Here is a 16,238-nt window from a genome sequence, read left to right as displayed (position 1 = left end):
TATGGAAAATATATTGAAAATTTCAAGTTGTGGTCATCTTAGTAGATGTTGAATATGGTTCATTTAGAGGGTGAATCGTTTGGTTCTCAATGACATATTGTACTTTAAACAGGTACGATGGTCCTGGACTTGGTCGCGGAGGACCTGCCGTCCATAGTTACCTACGTGGTAGACGACTTGGTCATCCATGACCACATCAAGAGCGAACACAAGGGGAAGGTGTTAAAGACGCTGCTGATGAAGCACAAGTATGTATGCTGCTCGTGAAGCATCAGTATGATCTATGCTGTCACCAGCAGAATCACTTTTGTTATTGATATAATCCAGAGAGTTGACAGTTTTGTAGATGCATAACTTGACAAAACACATTGTAGAAATATGATATGTAGTCTTGGGAAAGTTTTATTCTCTTTAAATGGGAGAGTCTATGCACTGCATGATGATAATATTTCTTTCTTGTTAAGGAGTTGGGAATTCTTAACTAAAAGCATGACAGAGTTACTTTAGAGTAGATTTATCCCATATTATAGACTTTTTGCCAACAACTTTTTAAGAGTACAAGAAGTGTTGTTGTAAATTTAAATGATAATTTTCTGCACTATTTGTCTTCAAACATACAAATTCAGGCATGAACGGTATAAAAGTATGCTGAACTTTTTTTTATACTTAAAATAAAGCATGGCAGTGATGAAACTTTGAGAGAATGATTTGTTGTTTGGATGTTGTAGAGAACAGTGTGATCATTTATGTGTAAATAAGATAAATATGACTAAAGATTTCCTTGCGAGCACTGTCTGATTGTCTATGATTTATCAGACACAGGTAAATACAGATGAACTCTGGGTAAAATAAAAATTTTGTTGGTTAATCAGCTTTGTTTGACCTCAGTCTAATGAATGAGTGATGCAGTTTGATTTATTTAACCGTTGTGTATCACAATGAATTTGTCATTTTGAACTTTGACCATTGCATATTCTGTAACATGTAAAATATGATAATGTAGTCATCTTTGCATGGTGTTTAAAGGCTGAGGTTTTCAATGGGGCTCAACTTTAAGGTGTGTGGTGCTTCCAGGGGTTCCAATCTACTGTCAGAGCCATTCCTGATAATCTTCTAATTTACCTGTGTCGGAATATTAAACGTTTAATGATATATTGCTGTGAGAGTTAATTTGACCCCCCCCCCCCCCAGAAAAAAAAAAGATTAGATACAGTTGAACTTCAATATCTCGAACACTGATATCTCGAATACAATGGATATGTCAAAGTGATTTGTAAGTCCCAACCACTTATTTTTAAGGTATTTTACCCTTGATATCTAGAATACTTGGATATCTCTCAGTTTTTAACCAGTCCCATCTAGTTCATGATAACTCAGTTTGACTGTATAGCTTTTCTAATTTTTTTAGTACAATTCAAAGCCCATAAATGATGCAGTAGAGAAGCTATTTCAAAACTGCAAAATCCAAACCTTATTAATACTTTACTTATTTGTGCTTAATTTTAGCCTATATAATCTCGTAATGTAAGTGAAATGTTTAAATGTTGCAGGAAGTATATTTTAAAAATCTACGTATGTTAGGATCTTGGAAAATAGTTTTTTTAACCTGTGGACCATGAGGGTTTTTTTTATTTAAAGTTTTTAGAAGTGGGATTATGGGAAATACTTTAAATCTCAGCCTTTAAGCATACCATGTTTTTAATATCATGCAAGAATACCACACAACAAGGTTAAATGGCGAGAGAATCTTCGGGTTTATCTTATTTTGTTGTACTGTAATATAGATATTATCATTGGATTTGTTGTTTGTACTTAACATTTCTGCCAATCCTTTTATCATGTATTATGCAGCTTTTCAGCATGTCTTACTTGTTCATGTTTAACTGGGCAACGGATGTTCTAATTTTGACTGGACTATTTGATATTGAGGATCGTATTGGGGCATGCATCATTTTCTATGTTATTGTATTAATCATGCCACTACAGAACAAAAAATAGTGAGAGCCTCTAACAAATGTTTCACCATTTTTTGTTGATATATGAATAATAATATATAATTGATAAAGTATTTTGATTTTTAAAGACTACAGTATTTCCTAATTTTTAAGCTGTGCATGTGGCAATAAGAAATGAAAAATGACAAGACTAGATATTTCTGGCCTTTTACCTAACACATGTAAGTGTTCATTTTTTCCGCACTTACCTATAACAGAGCAGTCCATGAATAGATAGGACCTACTGTGATTAGATAGGACCTACCGTGATTAGATAGGACCTACCATGATTAGATAGGGTCTAGGAGAAAAGAAGGCAGATTTTTAGGTGATTTGTCAGCATTGTTCCTCATCTGTGGTCTTGTTACATTGTTTTCAGACATGTTGGAGACAAAATGAAAACTTTAATTCCTCGCAACATTTCCTACATGAATCTGAGTGGACTTGACAGCAGCAGTAAGACCAGGTTGTACATATATATAAGAATAAATCCAATATGGCTGCCCTTGTCAGAGGGCCAACATGTTGCCATGGTTATGTACTAATCACTACATATTTCTAGTTTGTTTTTACTGGTGATGTGTTGGTCACGTGCATTCTGGTCTTCTAATGTCAGTCTCCTCCAGAAGAATTCATCACGTTTGAAAGGCAATCACTGATTCATCAAAAACTTTACAAAAGTAAATGGAGAGACTGGACAATAATGAAGATGCAGATCAGTGCTCTGTAAATGTGGCTTCATTTATTTATATCATCCATACTTTAGCTTAATCAGTCTTTAATGTCTTCTATCCAATGGGCCTGAGATGACTCAAGGATTGGTTGTTAACACTGCACACAAATTGATTGTTCTTTGTCACAATGTCACGTGATATGATATTTAGTTGAATAATTTCTCCCTTTAATTTTAATCCTTACCTGTATAGTCAACATTCTGTTTAATAATATAGAAAACACAAGGTTTCGGTTGTGGTAGCAAAACTTAGCTGTGACTAACATCTAATTACATCCCAAGGGCAGATTCTACTCCCTTGCATCCAGTGAATACAGGGAGAAATCTCCAGGAATTTTCATTGCCATATCCAGTTATAAGTTAATAATTGCTTGATGCTTTGGTATATTATTGGTATCATATTCCCTCCCATCCCTGCATTACAAGACAGAGATGTCCCAGTTGTCATAGCAAAAGTCCAGTGAAATCATGAGGCCATGAGCAGATGCCTTTACAGTATAAATAGAGGACGAGTGTAAGCCATCACAAGAGCTGTGTTAAGTCAACGGTTAGACCCCAGTCACTACTCCAACATTTCATCATCAGCATCATCTGCATCCTACAACTTGAGTCTTGTCATTTAGCAGGACTAATTGGCGGTAGGGCTTGGGGGGCCATGTCCTTGTGTCTGTGGGAAACCTGCTGCATGTTATATTTATGTTTTCTGAACAATTTCCAGCACAGCATGATGCCATCTTTTACCAGTATGGTGTATTTATGGACACTTTGCTTTTTTCCGTTCATTGTTATGCTGCATGCATTTAATTGCAGTGTATATTTCAACAATATTATTCTTCCTTGTAAAGTTATTTCTTTAGTTTGCTTGCATTTTTATGTTCATAGATAGATACAAACTAGTAAATATATGTGTATATAGATCCTACATGTATTTCAGCTTTAGAGACAATTGTATCATTAACTTTTTAAAGCAATAACAATAGATACAAAGCAAAAATAAATATTTATTTACTGTATATTTTTTATAATGTATAAACAAAGAACATGTAACGTATGCTTACAATTAATAAATCACTTACATCAAGCTCTTAACACAATTTATTAACACATTAAAATTATTCTTGGGATGGTACTTTCATGGTCTACAACTCAGTGTGCCTCGTTTGCAGACATCAGAAGGAGAAGTCTTTGAGGCGTTCCCTCACATCGTCCGCCAGTTTCCGTTCCTCTACCTCACTGGAGAAAATGCTGGACAGTCCTACGTCAGAGAACTTAGCAAAGAAGGAGAAAGAAGCTGCCCAGAAAGCCAAGGACAACGAAGTTAAAAATCTAGAATTTGTCAAAGTTGATGTCGATAATAACTTGGTAAATACTTCAAACTTTGCTAAAATGTACTTTTTAAAGATGTAATAAGCATTTTATCTATTCTATGTACAACGATGATTTTGATGATGATGATTAAATGATGATTCTAATGATTTTGATGATGAATTAATTTTTTTAGCATGCCGACGGGGTCCACATTGGGATCACGACCAATGAGAGCAGGCAGAAGAACATTCAGGACATCATGAAGCGGATCCCCAAGGACGCGGAGGCCCTTACCGTACTGGTCGGCTGTGTGGACTACCTGGAAAAACCCGCCATGGCATTCGTCCGCCTGGCTGAGGGCCAAGTTTTGGACAATCTGACGGAAGTTCCACTTCCTGTTCGTTTCCTGTTCATTCTCCTCGGTCCAGAGAATGCAATGGACTATCACGAAGTTGGGCGATCTATCTCCACTCTGATGGCTAACCAGGTAAAGTATGGTCTGTTTGTGTCGTGAAAGAGAACATCAATGACATTTTTTCTTCATGGAAGTGTGTATGAAGAACCATTGTATTATGATGTACCATAAATCAAAAATAAAAAGCCTGAGATCGTATATCATAGTTGTAGACAGTTGAGTAAATTAGATATACCTATACTTAAGTATACCAGATTGTGCTATAGTTGTAAATCTTGTGTTTGCAGCATTTCCACGACATTGCATACAAGGCAATCAGCAGAGACGAGCTGCTTCACGCGATCAATGAGTTCTTGGATGAGTCAATAGTGCTGCCTCCTGGTGACTGGGACCAGAAGACTCTGCTCCCTATCATGGACATGGCCAGGAAGAAAGCCCGGGCCATGCGCAGGAAGAAACACAAGGAGGAGGAGAAAATAGGTCAGTGGAGCCATCTGTAGACAGAGCTGCATTGTCAGTGAAGCCATCTGTAGACAGAGCTGCATTGTCAGTGAAGCCATCTGTAGACAGAGCTGCATTGTCAGTGAAGCCATCTGTAGACAGAGCTGCATTGTCAGTGAAGCCATCTGTAGACAGAGCTGCATTGTCAGTGGAGCCATCTGTAAACAGAACTGCATTGTCAGTGGAGCCATCTGTAGACAGAGCTGCATTGTCAGTGAAGCCATCTGTAAACACAGCCGCCTTGTCAGTGAAGCCATCTGTAAACAGAGCTGCATTGTCAGTGGAGCCATCTGTAAACAGAACTGCATTGTCAGTGAAGCCATCTGTAAACAGAACTGCATTATCAGTGAAGCCATCTGTAAACAGAGCTGCATTGTCAGTGGAGCCATCTGTAAACAGAACTGCATTGTCAGTGAAGCCATCTGTAAACAGAGCTGCATTGTCAGTGAAGCCATCTGTAAACAGAACTGCATTGTCAGTGAAGCCATCTGTAGATTAATCTGTATTGTCAGTGAAGCCATCTGTAGATTAATCTGTATTGTCAGTGAAGCCATCTGTAAACAGAGCTGCATTGTCAGTGAAGCCATCTGTAAACAGAGCTGCATTGTCAGTGAAGCATCTGTAGACAGAGCTGCATTGTCAGTGGAGCCATCTGTAGACAGAACCGCATTGTCAGTGAAGCCATCTGTAGATTAATCTGTATTGTCAGTGAAGCCATCTGTAAACAGAGCTGCATTGTCAGTGAAGCCATCTGTAAACAGAGCTGCATTGTCAGTTAAGCCATCTTGTAAACAGAACTGCATTGTCAGTGAAGCCATCTGTAAACAGAGCCGCATTGTCAGTGAAGCCATCTGTAAACTGAGCTGCATTGTCAGTGAAGCCATCTGTAGACAGAGCCGCATTGTCAGTGGAGCCCTCTGTAGACAGAGCTGCATTGTCAGTGAAGCCATCTGTAGATTAATCTGTATTGTCAGTAAAGGGGTACTACCAATAGCTGTAGTGGTATTGTTTATCAAAGGTATAGTTCAGTAGCCATAGTTATGAATATAGCCATGGTAACAGGATAACTATAGATATAGCCATGGTAACAGGATGGGTCAGTAGCCATAGTTATAACTATAGATATAGCCATGGTAACAGGATGGGTCAGTAGCCATAGTTATTATAATAGATATAGCCATGGTAACAGAATGGGTCAGTAGCCATAGTTATAATTATAGATATAGCAATGGTAACAGGATGGATCAGTAGCCATAGTTATAACTATAGATATAGCCATGATAACCGGATGGATCAGTAGCCATAGTTATAACTATAGATATAGCCATGGTAACAGGATGAGTCAGTAGCCATAGTTATAACTATAGATATAGCCATGGTAACAGGATGGGTCAGTAGCCATAGTTATAACTATAGATATAGCCATGGTAACAGGATGGGCCAGTAACCATAGTTATAACTATAGATATAGCAATGGTAACAGGATGGGTCAGTACCATAGTTATAACTATAGATATAGCCATGGTAACAGGATGAGTCAGTAGCCATAGTTATAACTATAGATATAGCCATGGTAACAGGATGGGCCAGTAACCATAGTTATAACTATAGATATAGCCATGGTAACAGGATGGGCCAGTAACCATAGTTATAACTATAGATATAGCCATGGTAACAGGATGGGCCAGTAACCATAGTTATAACTATAGAATAGCCATGGTAACCGGATAAGTCAGAAAGAGGTCAGTATTTTTAGAAGTGTTGTTAGTAAAGGGGGTGGTCAGAAGCTTTAGGTATTTGGTTTTGATTCAGCAGTGTTATTGGGCAGGAATGCACTAGTCAATTACTGTAGATACAGAGGGAATGTTGGTAAAGAGGACGGGCCAATGACATTTTGTTGTCTGTTCTTGATTGGAAATTCAGTTTGTTAAATTTGTTACAAATTTTGTCTTGAAACTCTTCTATTTTATTGCAAAATATGTTGTAACAAGAATTGATATTATTTATCTCTTGCTGTTGTACATTTTTGATATTTGGAATTTGAACAGCTCTGTTGAAGAAAGAGGAAAAAGACAAGATTCCACTGGACCCCATCAAGAGGACTGGTCGCTTATTCGGAGGACTGGTTAATGATGTCAAGAGGCGCTACCCCCAGTACCTGAGTGATTTTAAAGACGCTCTACATTTCCAATGTGTTACCTCCTTTATTTTTATTTTCTTTGCTTGTTTGTCACCGACCATTGCCTTTGGAGGTTTGTTAGGTTAGTACAAGCTTTAGAAGCAACCTCTCTCAATTCTTAATAGCACAGTCATATGAGAGATAATGATAAATTACAGTAGGATCAAACATCAAAATACTTTCTCTCTTGGTTCATAAATAAGTGTAAGAATGTTGAAAAAAAGATTATTTTAGCATGTGGTGTAATTTTTTTCATAGTTTTTGCACTCGGACCAAACCTTGAATTTTTATATGATAATTAACTGTAAACCAAGTATTTCTTGTTTGTTATCCTCCCAGTGATTGTATTGATGTGACTTATCATGTAGATATAAACCTGTGCATGAACTGTGTTAATGTAATGTGTAGGTTGTGTATGAGCTATGTGTCTGTTTTGTAGGTGAGAAGACCAAAGAGTACATGGGAGTGACAGAGACCATTCTGAGCACCTCATTCAGTGGCGTCCTGTTTGGTTTGTTCTCCGCCCAGCCAATGATGATCCTCGGAGCCACCGGCCCTGTGCTGGTCTTTGAGGAGTCATTGTACCAGGTATGATCTTTGGTCGGCAAGAGTTATGGTTCTTTTTACTGACAGGTTTTGTTAACAAATCCCCAACTGGACTAATAATAAAGGATATTTTTTAAAAGAAATGCTTCAAGAAAAAAAAGGTATTTTTTTTAAATGTTGCTCTTCTATTATCCTGAAATTTTTTATTTTGAGAAATGTGAATTTTTTTAGTTGAATCAAAAAACACCATTTTGAATTTTTTAACTTGTTATATATATCATACATGCTCAACAGACTGATGTCATAACTTTTTATGTACTTTTTTTGGTAATTAATATTTGACTCCCTGTCAAAGGGACATTTAGTGAATAAGATGAGCTAAGGAACAGTAAGCTGCAGAAGGATATTGTGTAGGTAGGCAATAGGTATTCATATGTCTCCAATCAACATTTGTTTGTAATTATAGAGAAACATTACAATATGTCCCATCTTCACTAGCCAAGTGTCTGATTCATTTTTCTTATCTGATGAGAAAAATGACTCGGACACATGGCTAGCGAAGATGAATATGTCCATGATTTAGGTATTTTTTTACATTAATTCACAAAGACACATGTAGTAATAAAGCACTGCTCACTGATTCTGTGTCCTCATTGTAGTTCTGTACCAGTTACGACATTGAGTTTCTACCAATGCGGTTTTGGATTGGATTCTGGGTGATGATTATAACCTTTGTTGTGATTGGATTAGAAGGCAGCTTCCTCGTCAAAAACATCACTCGCTTCACCGAAGAAATATTTACCATCGTCATCTCGCTCATCTTCATCTATGAAGTCGTCAAAAAAATGAAAGCAGTGAGTTAATTAGTTCAAGACAAAGGATCATGGTCCATTGATATGGGTCCTATGATATTTTAGGAGCTGTAAAGATGGCAAAGACTGTTGAAAATGTCATTTACAAAGTTAAAATGAAATTGATCTGAAAAAATTCACAGCATTGCCAAGAAAAAAAATGATCATGAATCATTTTGTATGGGTCTGAAATATGTTCATGAAAATAAAAAAAAAAACCTGTAACTTAATTTTCCACAAAGCAGTGTTTATTTAACAAAAATTTTGATAACTTTGAAAAAGAAGATTTATTGATGGAAGTAATGCTACAAATTTTACTTTGAGGGTTTGGTCCTCCATTTACATGTTGGTCATAGTATTTGACACTACTATATATACTTTTATGTTGATTTAATTGTTGAATTTCTCCTTTTTCAGACATTCTATGATCATCCTTTACAAGTCTCCTACACTAACTGTGGTGGTGTGGGGCCGGCTTACAACGTCTCATTCAACGATACAAAGTCACTGGACAACTCCACGGCCTACTCCACTCTCTCCACCCCGGAGAACCTGTATCACGTCCAGCAGGATCACGCCTTCCACGACGAAGTCCCGCAACCCAACACAGCCCTGCTCTCCCTCGTCCTCATGCTCGGAACTTTCTTCATCGCTTATTTTTTACGAATCTTTAGGAACAGTAAATTCCTAGGCAGAAGTGTAAGATAATTGAAAACTTTACACTTACGACACTTTCAATATTTACATTGAAAACACTTTGTATCTGGAGCTACTGATATATACTTATTACATACTTATTATTCTGTACACATACCGCTAATGAATGAAATGTATACGTGCATGTACTATTACTGTATGTTATTCCCCATTCGTTTAGAAGATTTTGTGTTTGTTTCAGGCAAGGAGAGCCCTAGGAGACTTTGGGGTAGTAATCGCCTTGTTTTTGATGGTGCTTCTAGATGCCATTACCCCCACAGTTTATACTCAGGTGAGTGAGCTCAACGGAACTCGACAAGGGGCCCGAGAGATCACCAGGGTTTGGGGTGACTGGTCTCTTAAGTAACCTATCACTATCCTATAACATATAGCCCTGCAATACTTCAGTGACTTTAGAGTGGTTTAAAGAGAAACAATTGGTCTTACTCTGAATTTAAAAGTGGGCTTTGTGCATAGTTATTAAGTGGATTATTAAACCTGTTTTTGGTTCCTTTCAGAAACTCATTATCTCTGACAACTTTGAACCAACAGACAGCTCTAAGAGAGGTTGGATTGTCCCACCCATGGGGAGTAAAAAAAGGATGAATGCCGACATGATCATCGGAGCAAGTCTGCCAGCATTTCTTCTCTTTATTTTGCTGTTCTTGGAAACTCAAATTACAGAGTAAGTGATTCATATACAAATTGGCATAGAGGTTTTCACAAAGAACAATGGAATAATAAATCTTTGGTGTCCAGTGTAAGGAGGATATCTTCATACTTATACATGTACCACATACTGCACATAAATCTTGCATTTGGGCATTAATCCAAAAGTACCTGATTTCTTCACATTTGTTAAGGCATTTTTTTTATTTATTACTTTATTTTTCAGAATGACCCTGAATAAGAAGGAGTTTAAAATGAAGAAAGGCTCTGGGTATCACCTGGACCAGGTGTTATTGGGGATCATTACCTTCATCGGGGGGGTATTTGGATTGCCGTGGATGTGTGCAGCCACAGTCCGAACATTGTGCCATGTTTCATCTCTCAGTGTATATAGTCGTTACCATGCACCTGGTGAAAAACCAAAACTCGTGAAAGTGCGGGAGCAACGGGTCACAAATATTGCTGTCAATTTATTATTAGGTAAGCGAGTTTGTGTATATCAGCAAATTTAAAGGGAATCTAAATTTTATCTATGAATTTTTTTTTCGTGTACAGATTCAGTCTACTAGGGTGCTATTAAGCATGAAGTTGAATTGTTTCATGTTGTGTAGGTTTATCTCTGCTATGGGGGCCATTGCTGAGGCTGATTCCCATGGCCGTCCTGTTTGGGATATTTTTATACGTGGGTGTGTCGGCCCTTAGCAGTTTACAGCTTTACCGCAGAATGAAGTTGTTATTTATTCCAGTTAAACATCATCCCTCCACGGGATATGTCCGACGGGTAAGTCCAAAGAAGCATCATCAACCTATCTCATTCATTTCTAGCGATTATAATTACACATGCAATTGGATTTAACCAGTTCTCCTTCTATAAAAATCTTGGTCGGGTAGATTTAACTGATATGTTTTATGTACAATACGACCATTGACTTTGTAGGTCCGAACCATCAAGATGCATCTGTTCACTGTTATACAAGTCCTTTTGCTGGCTTTGATGTTCGGCCTGAAGCTTTCCTCAGCGGCCATAGCTTTCCCTCTGTTTGTGATACTTTTAATTCCAGTCCGACTCAGAATCATGAACTATTTCTTTTCTGAACATGAACTTGAAGAGGTGAGTGCTTTATGTAATACATGTACTGTGAGATTTTACAATCAATGGATGTATGGCGAGGTTTTCTGATTACTGGGTGTATGGGGAGCAACATTGACTTGATATTGTTGAAATTAGCTTTCCAGTGTGACATTTGTCTGAATATTTGTTTACTTGGTTGCAAAAGTGAATGCAGCAGCTTAAAAAAATTTGCACTCTCAAATCTTAAATAAATTTTGGAGTCTTCAAATTGAGTACCGTATTTTCATTAATGTTTTTTTTCAATATTTTGGTGATATGTTTACAGTTTCTTACACATCCTGACAAAGTTTATGGACAGTAATCTATTTTTTCCTTAACCAGGAAAACCCTATTTGATGTGCCCATTTTATTGTTTACAGCTCGACAAAGAGGATGAGGACAGCGACTTTGAAGATGAAGATGATCGTGACTTCTACCAGCTGGCCCACATGCCCATATAAAGGGACTACTTTTAAGAGTTCAATCATCACTGGCCCATGCCCATATAAAGGGACTACTTCTGAGGGTTCAATCATCACTGGCCCACACCCATATGAAGTAACTAGTTCTGAGAGTTTTATCATCACTGGCCAATGCCCATATGAAGTGACTACTGATAGTTCTGAGGGTGCAGGCACTGCTGGTCCATGTGCCCTCTTCAGTGAATGGTTCCTTGTGTCAAGCACTGTTAGTCGATGCACTAGCCTAGACCATTTCAAACCACTGTCTGTCCAGTTTGGGGCAAATTATTGTGATATTAATTTTGTACAATATAATCTGGAGTGTTGTGTCAGATGAATGCTATTTGCTTTGCACTTTTGGGGCAATAGTACACATGTAGGAGTTGCCATATCTGTGTTTCAATCAGCGAACTGAATTTTGATGCTATGTCTGGCTGAAATCCATTTTTTATTCAGCATTTTATTTTTTTAGATGTATATTAAAGACCATGTGATCTAATGTACATGATTATTTTTCTAGAATTATTTTGCAGCAGCATTGTGAGTTTGTCTCTCCCAGAAATTGATGTGCCAAGTGAAAATCCCTCATGATTTATTACCTATTTCCTTGGTAACCTCATATAGAAAAGAGTTAAATTGTTTTGTAGACCTTGACTAAGACATTGGATTATAAGTGATAGAGAGGAAACTGACTTTTTTTATTTGCTAGGGGAAATAACTCTTGTGCACTGGAATAACATTTGAGAATGAGGATAATACAAATTCGAGAACAAATTTATTCACACAGATTCAACTCACTTTACAAAATTTTCACTAGAATGACAGATAAAACCTTACACAGTTGCAATTTAAATAATTAAGGTTATACGTCCACCTTCTTTATGCCTAAACATTGCTAATAAAATGTGCAAACTTTTTTTCGATAATTGTACAGAAGCAAAGTTTATGAATGCAGTGAGTTAGTGGTCCTGGAGTTAAATTAAAATGTTGCACCAAACAATATGTTTTTAATGTGCCGGGATGGAAAGCTGAATCATACTTGTATTTTAAAGTCATTCAGCGCATGTTAGAAACTAAATGGGTGCTATGTGGGTAAGAGTAGCAATACCGACACAAGTATTACAGAATTGTTTCTATGACATGCCTTTCAAGTTTTGCCAAGACATGTTTTAATAATTTTCTTAGTTTTCATTATTCCTTCAGAAGCACGATTTTATGTTAGCTTTTAGTGTTACTCTGCACCGAAACATTCTGTCTCTGTGTAGTTACACTGGTTTAATCAGCAGGTTATCTAACTTGTTTCACTAAAAGGTCCAATATATTTAAGCTCAATGCACATTCTCTAGTCTTTTCATGTAGAACTCTGGTTTTGTGTTGAATTGTAGTATCTAGTCACAACTACATAAATGGCGTTACTTTGAGGTGTAGCAGTTGACTGGACAGGCCACTCACTGACACACACCGCAGTGATTGAGCTTCTGTTATCTCTCTGCCTGATTAGGAGAGACAAGGCATGACTCATGAAGAGTGCACCGAAGACTGTGTGCTGATTGATTCTGTTGACTGAGAAATCTGAAATTTGTTGCATTTATTTGTATATGACATGCCAGCCTTCATCACTTATGTGTTCAAAAGTCAGTAGAAAACAAATAACATTACCTAATTTGAACAAACGAACGAGATGCATCAGCCATCAAATCTCTGTACATTTTTTAAGTCCCATCCGTAATCTTCCTGGGCCAGATTTTACAAATATTTAATGTCGTTAGATTGAGAGCCTCTCTTCAGAAGTTTTTAATGTATGGTATGAATGAAAGCAGGATAGTTTATATTTTATCATTTTATCTTGATTGGAAATACTTGTTTGATAAGGCCTGCATGGTGTGTTTGTATAATGCCTGATATTGATGTATTCAAGTTTTGCTCAATTCTTCAAGGTTTTTGTTGCAACTTCCTATGTACAACATCATTCCCTTGGACTCTATTTATAAATATTTGACTGTACATATGAAATAGAGTTAACAATTTTGTATTATGATGAGTATATACTTATATATATTAGAGTATTTATTTTACAATTTTAAACGGACAGCTATGCCCTATATAGTACTGTAGAATATATGTATGTTTATGATTTTGTCTCATCGGTATAGAAGTGGTGACCACAGCCGACATCTCCGTTTACTTTTCATGATTTCAATCATTTCAGCTGAGTGGGCTGTCATTTGCATTTTTGTGTGTATGTTGTTAATAATCATGATGTTAATCTGTTATTTGATACCTCTCACCAACCCTGGGTAATCGTATTTATGCACTTCCTTGGTTTACTACAACAACGTGTGCACTGTTAATTGTAATGTGGACAGGTGTGTTTTTGTGAGGCGAGGATTGTAGTGTGAATGATGATTGGATGGGATAAGATTTTATACAATGGAAATAACTAGAAAGTCTGTGATTAAAGGTTGTTTTGTTTTTAATTCTTTCGTTGTTTCTTTTTATTACTAAATATAGATCCTGTATAAGAATTAAGGATCTAATTATCTAAGATATAGTGGAATATTTAAGAATCATCAACATTGTAAACTTGGCAATGCATGCAGAATATCAGGATTTATCCATTGCTCATGGTTACTGAACAGCTTTTCAAAACAGCGCTTTATATGTCATAAGGCCTTGATTTTTTTAGATGAATTACAAAACGGAATTTAGCAATTTGTCGTTCAAAATGGATTAAAGTTGAAAGTTTAGGAGGGTTCAATTCTGCAGATTTCTTGCAAGAGAAATAGACACTATTGTCAGATTTTAAGCAGTAAAATTATTTGCAAAAATCCGACGATGAAATTTACGCTAGGATACTTTATTGTCGAAACAACATCGTACGAGTTATCTAATAAAAGTGGAGTATTCCGGATTAATCTATTTTTGTCAACGAAAACAAAAATTGTTACTTGTAAGTAGCCGGTTCTCTATGAATTACATGATAGTTCTATCCAGTCAATATACAATATCATCCTCAAATTCTGGTCGTTTCTGAGTGCCAAACTCTGTAATCAAATGATTTTTCTGTGGTTTCGAATTTCCTCAGTCAAACATACGCCCAACTATTGATTTTATCACCTATTTAACTGAGTGAGTACACCTGAGGAAAGTTAATGAATAACATCGGTTGAAATATTGTCATGTACATAGTGTTATTTGATACTGAAACCCCATTAGATTTAAATACAAGAGAAATGTCAAAGTCTCGGCCTGTGTTTCAAATAACTTCAGGATGCTGTTGATCTTGTTGGTAAGGCAGTAATTCCTAAATGATGACTCTTATCACACCCAGATATTTCTCAAATTATAAACAAAACAAGCAATAGAAGGAGCACTTTTCAAACTTTTCATATCTAGTCAGTGTACACAAATATAAAGGGCAGTTAACTAGTAATGATATGTTTACCCGTTTACCTGCTGTTACTGGGGCATCACTGTAACATCTGTGTCACCTAACCAGGGTCTGGACTGTGTGTGACTATCTGCCACACTTTTAACTATTAAGGATTGTTTATGTGATTTGGTTAAAACTGAATGTGTTGTCATGGCAATAGATATATTATTTCAATAGCATCGCTGACATTCTTGTTTCCAGTTTGTAAACAATTCTTCAGTTTCTTACTTGCAAGTTACGGCACAAGCTTCTGTATTTAGTCTTTTTAGTATTTAACTGGACTGGTAGTGAGATGGCAGTTGGTTGGGGTTGAATTAGCAGGCTCCTGGGGCATGTTGTCAGTTAATGGGTGTGTTGTCCTGCACCCATCAGACTGGGTGATATAGTTATACAATCTTTGGTGTCCAGGGGCAATTTTCATGGGTTGCTTAAAATTTACAGATTTGTGGGAATGTAATTTTGTGTATGCTCTTATACCTATAAAAGAAGATATCTTTAAACCCTAATTTTATTAACTCATGGAGGATGTTTGTTCATGGATGAAGGTATCCACAAATTCCCCAAAAACTGAGCCATCACAAAATCTAATGATTCCACAGTATACACAGTACATCTGTAGACATAACTGCCCACATAGGTATTTGTTTAGACTCGCATGGTATTTTAAAATGATTAAGCCTCTGTATAGTACATTTATCTTATTGAAACAGGAGGAGTGTTAATATTGGTGGGTGGCATTGAAATGATTTTGGGTCAACTAACAACATTATCAAACATTTCAGTAGCACCTTTACATCAGTAATTACCTACCGGGGTATACCATATACATGTAATAATTACCTACCGGGGTATACCATATACATGTAATAATTACCTACCGGGGTATACCATATACATGTAATAATTACCTACCGGGGTATACCATATACATGTAATAATTACCTACCGGGGTATACCATATACATGTGATATACATGTACTACTAAAGGAGGATGGGTGGCCCACAAATGAACCTTCAGATTTTCCTGAATTTTTCAGATATAAATACTTCAGATGTAATCTGTCATTAAGTTAAGAAGAATTTCTAATATTTTAGTTCAAAAATTTGAATATTTGCTATTTCGCTTATTTGCTATTTTGTTTCATTGCAGTCCCCAGGTTTCTTGTGTTTATTACAAGTACTATAAAAATGTTACTAGTAATCAAAAGAGGCAAATAAAGTATTTGTTTATTTTATGGGTATACTTTCAAAGCAGATGAATTTGACTGATTAAGAAACATTTGACATAGAATAATTTATCACTTTGAATGATATATAACCATCAACAGTGGTTTTTTGGA

General features: G+C 36.5%; 1 protein-coding gene across 1 annotated transcript in view; it reads left to right on the top strand.

The window, feature by feature from the left end:
- The window catches only part of LOC128191768 (anion exchange protein 3-like), a 61,493-nt gene that overhangs the window by 15,983 nt on the left and 29,272 nt on the right, over window positions 1-16,238 (top strand). Inside the window, exons 12-24 of the mRNA XM_052864049.1 lie at window positions 113-248; window positions 3,894-4,089; window positions 4,229-4,522; window positions 4,738-4,930; window positions 7,000-7,212; window positions 7,570-7,718; window positions 8,336-8,530; window positions 8,945-9,226; window positions 9,426-9,515; window positions 9,742-9,908; window positions 10,119-10,372; window positions 10,504-10,673; window positions 10,830-11,003. Of these exons, the coding sequence (XP_052720009.1) occupies window positions 113-248; window positions 3,894-4,089; window positions 4,229-4,522; window positions 4,738-4,930; window positions 7,000-7,212; window positions 7,570-7,718; window positions 8,336-8,530; window positions 8,945-9,226; window positions 9,426-9,515; window positions 9,742-9,908; window positions 10,119-10,372; window positions 10,504-10,673; window positions 10,830-11,003 (2,513 nt within the window). The remainder of the gene's footprint in view (window positions 1-112; window positions 249-3,893; window positions 4,090-4,228; window positions 4,523-4,737; window positions 4,931-6,999; window positions 7,213-7,569; window positions 7,719-8,335; window positions 8,531-8,944; window positions 9,227-9,425; window positions 9,516-9,741; window positions 9,909-10,118; window positions 10,373-10,503; window positions 10,674-10,829; window positions 11,004-16,238) is intronic.

Source organism: Crassostrea angulata, chromosome 7 (genome assembly GCF_025612915.1).
Source record: "Crassostrea angulata isolate pt1a10 chromosome 7, ASM2561291v2, whole genome shotgun sequence".
NCBI classification, from domain to species: domain Eukaryota; kingdom Metazoa; phylum Mollusca; class Bivalvia; order Ostreida; family Ostreidae; genus Magallana; species Magallana angulata.
This window is presented reverse-complemented; position numbering and strand designations above follow the sequence as displayed.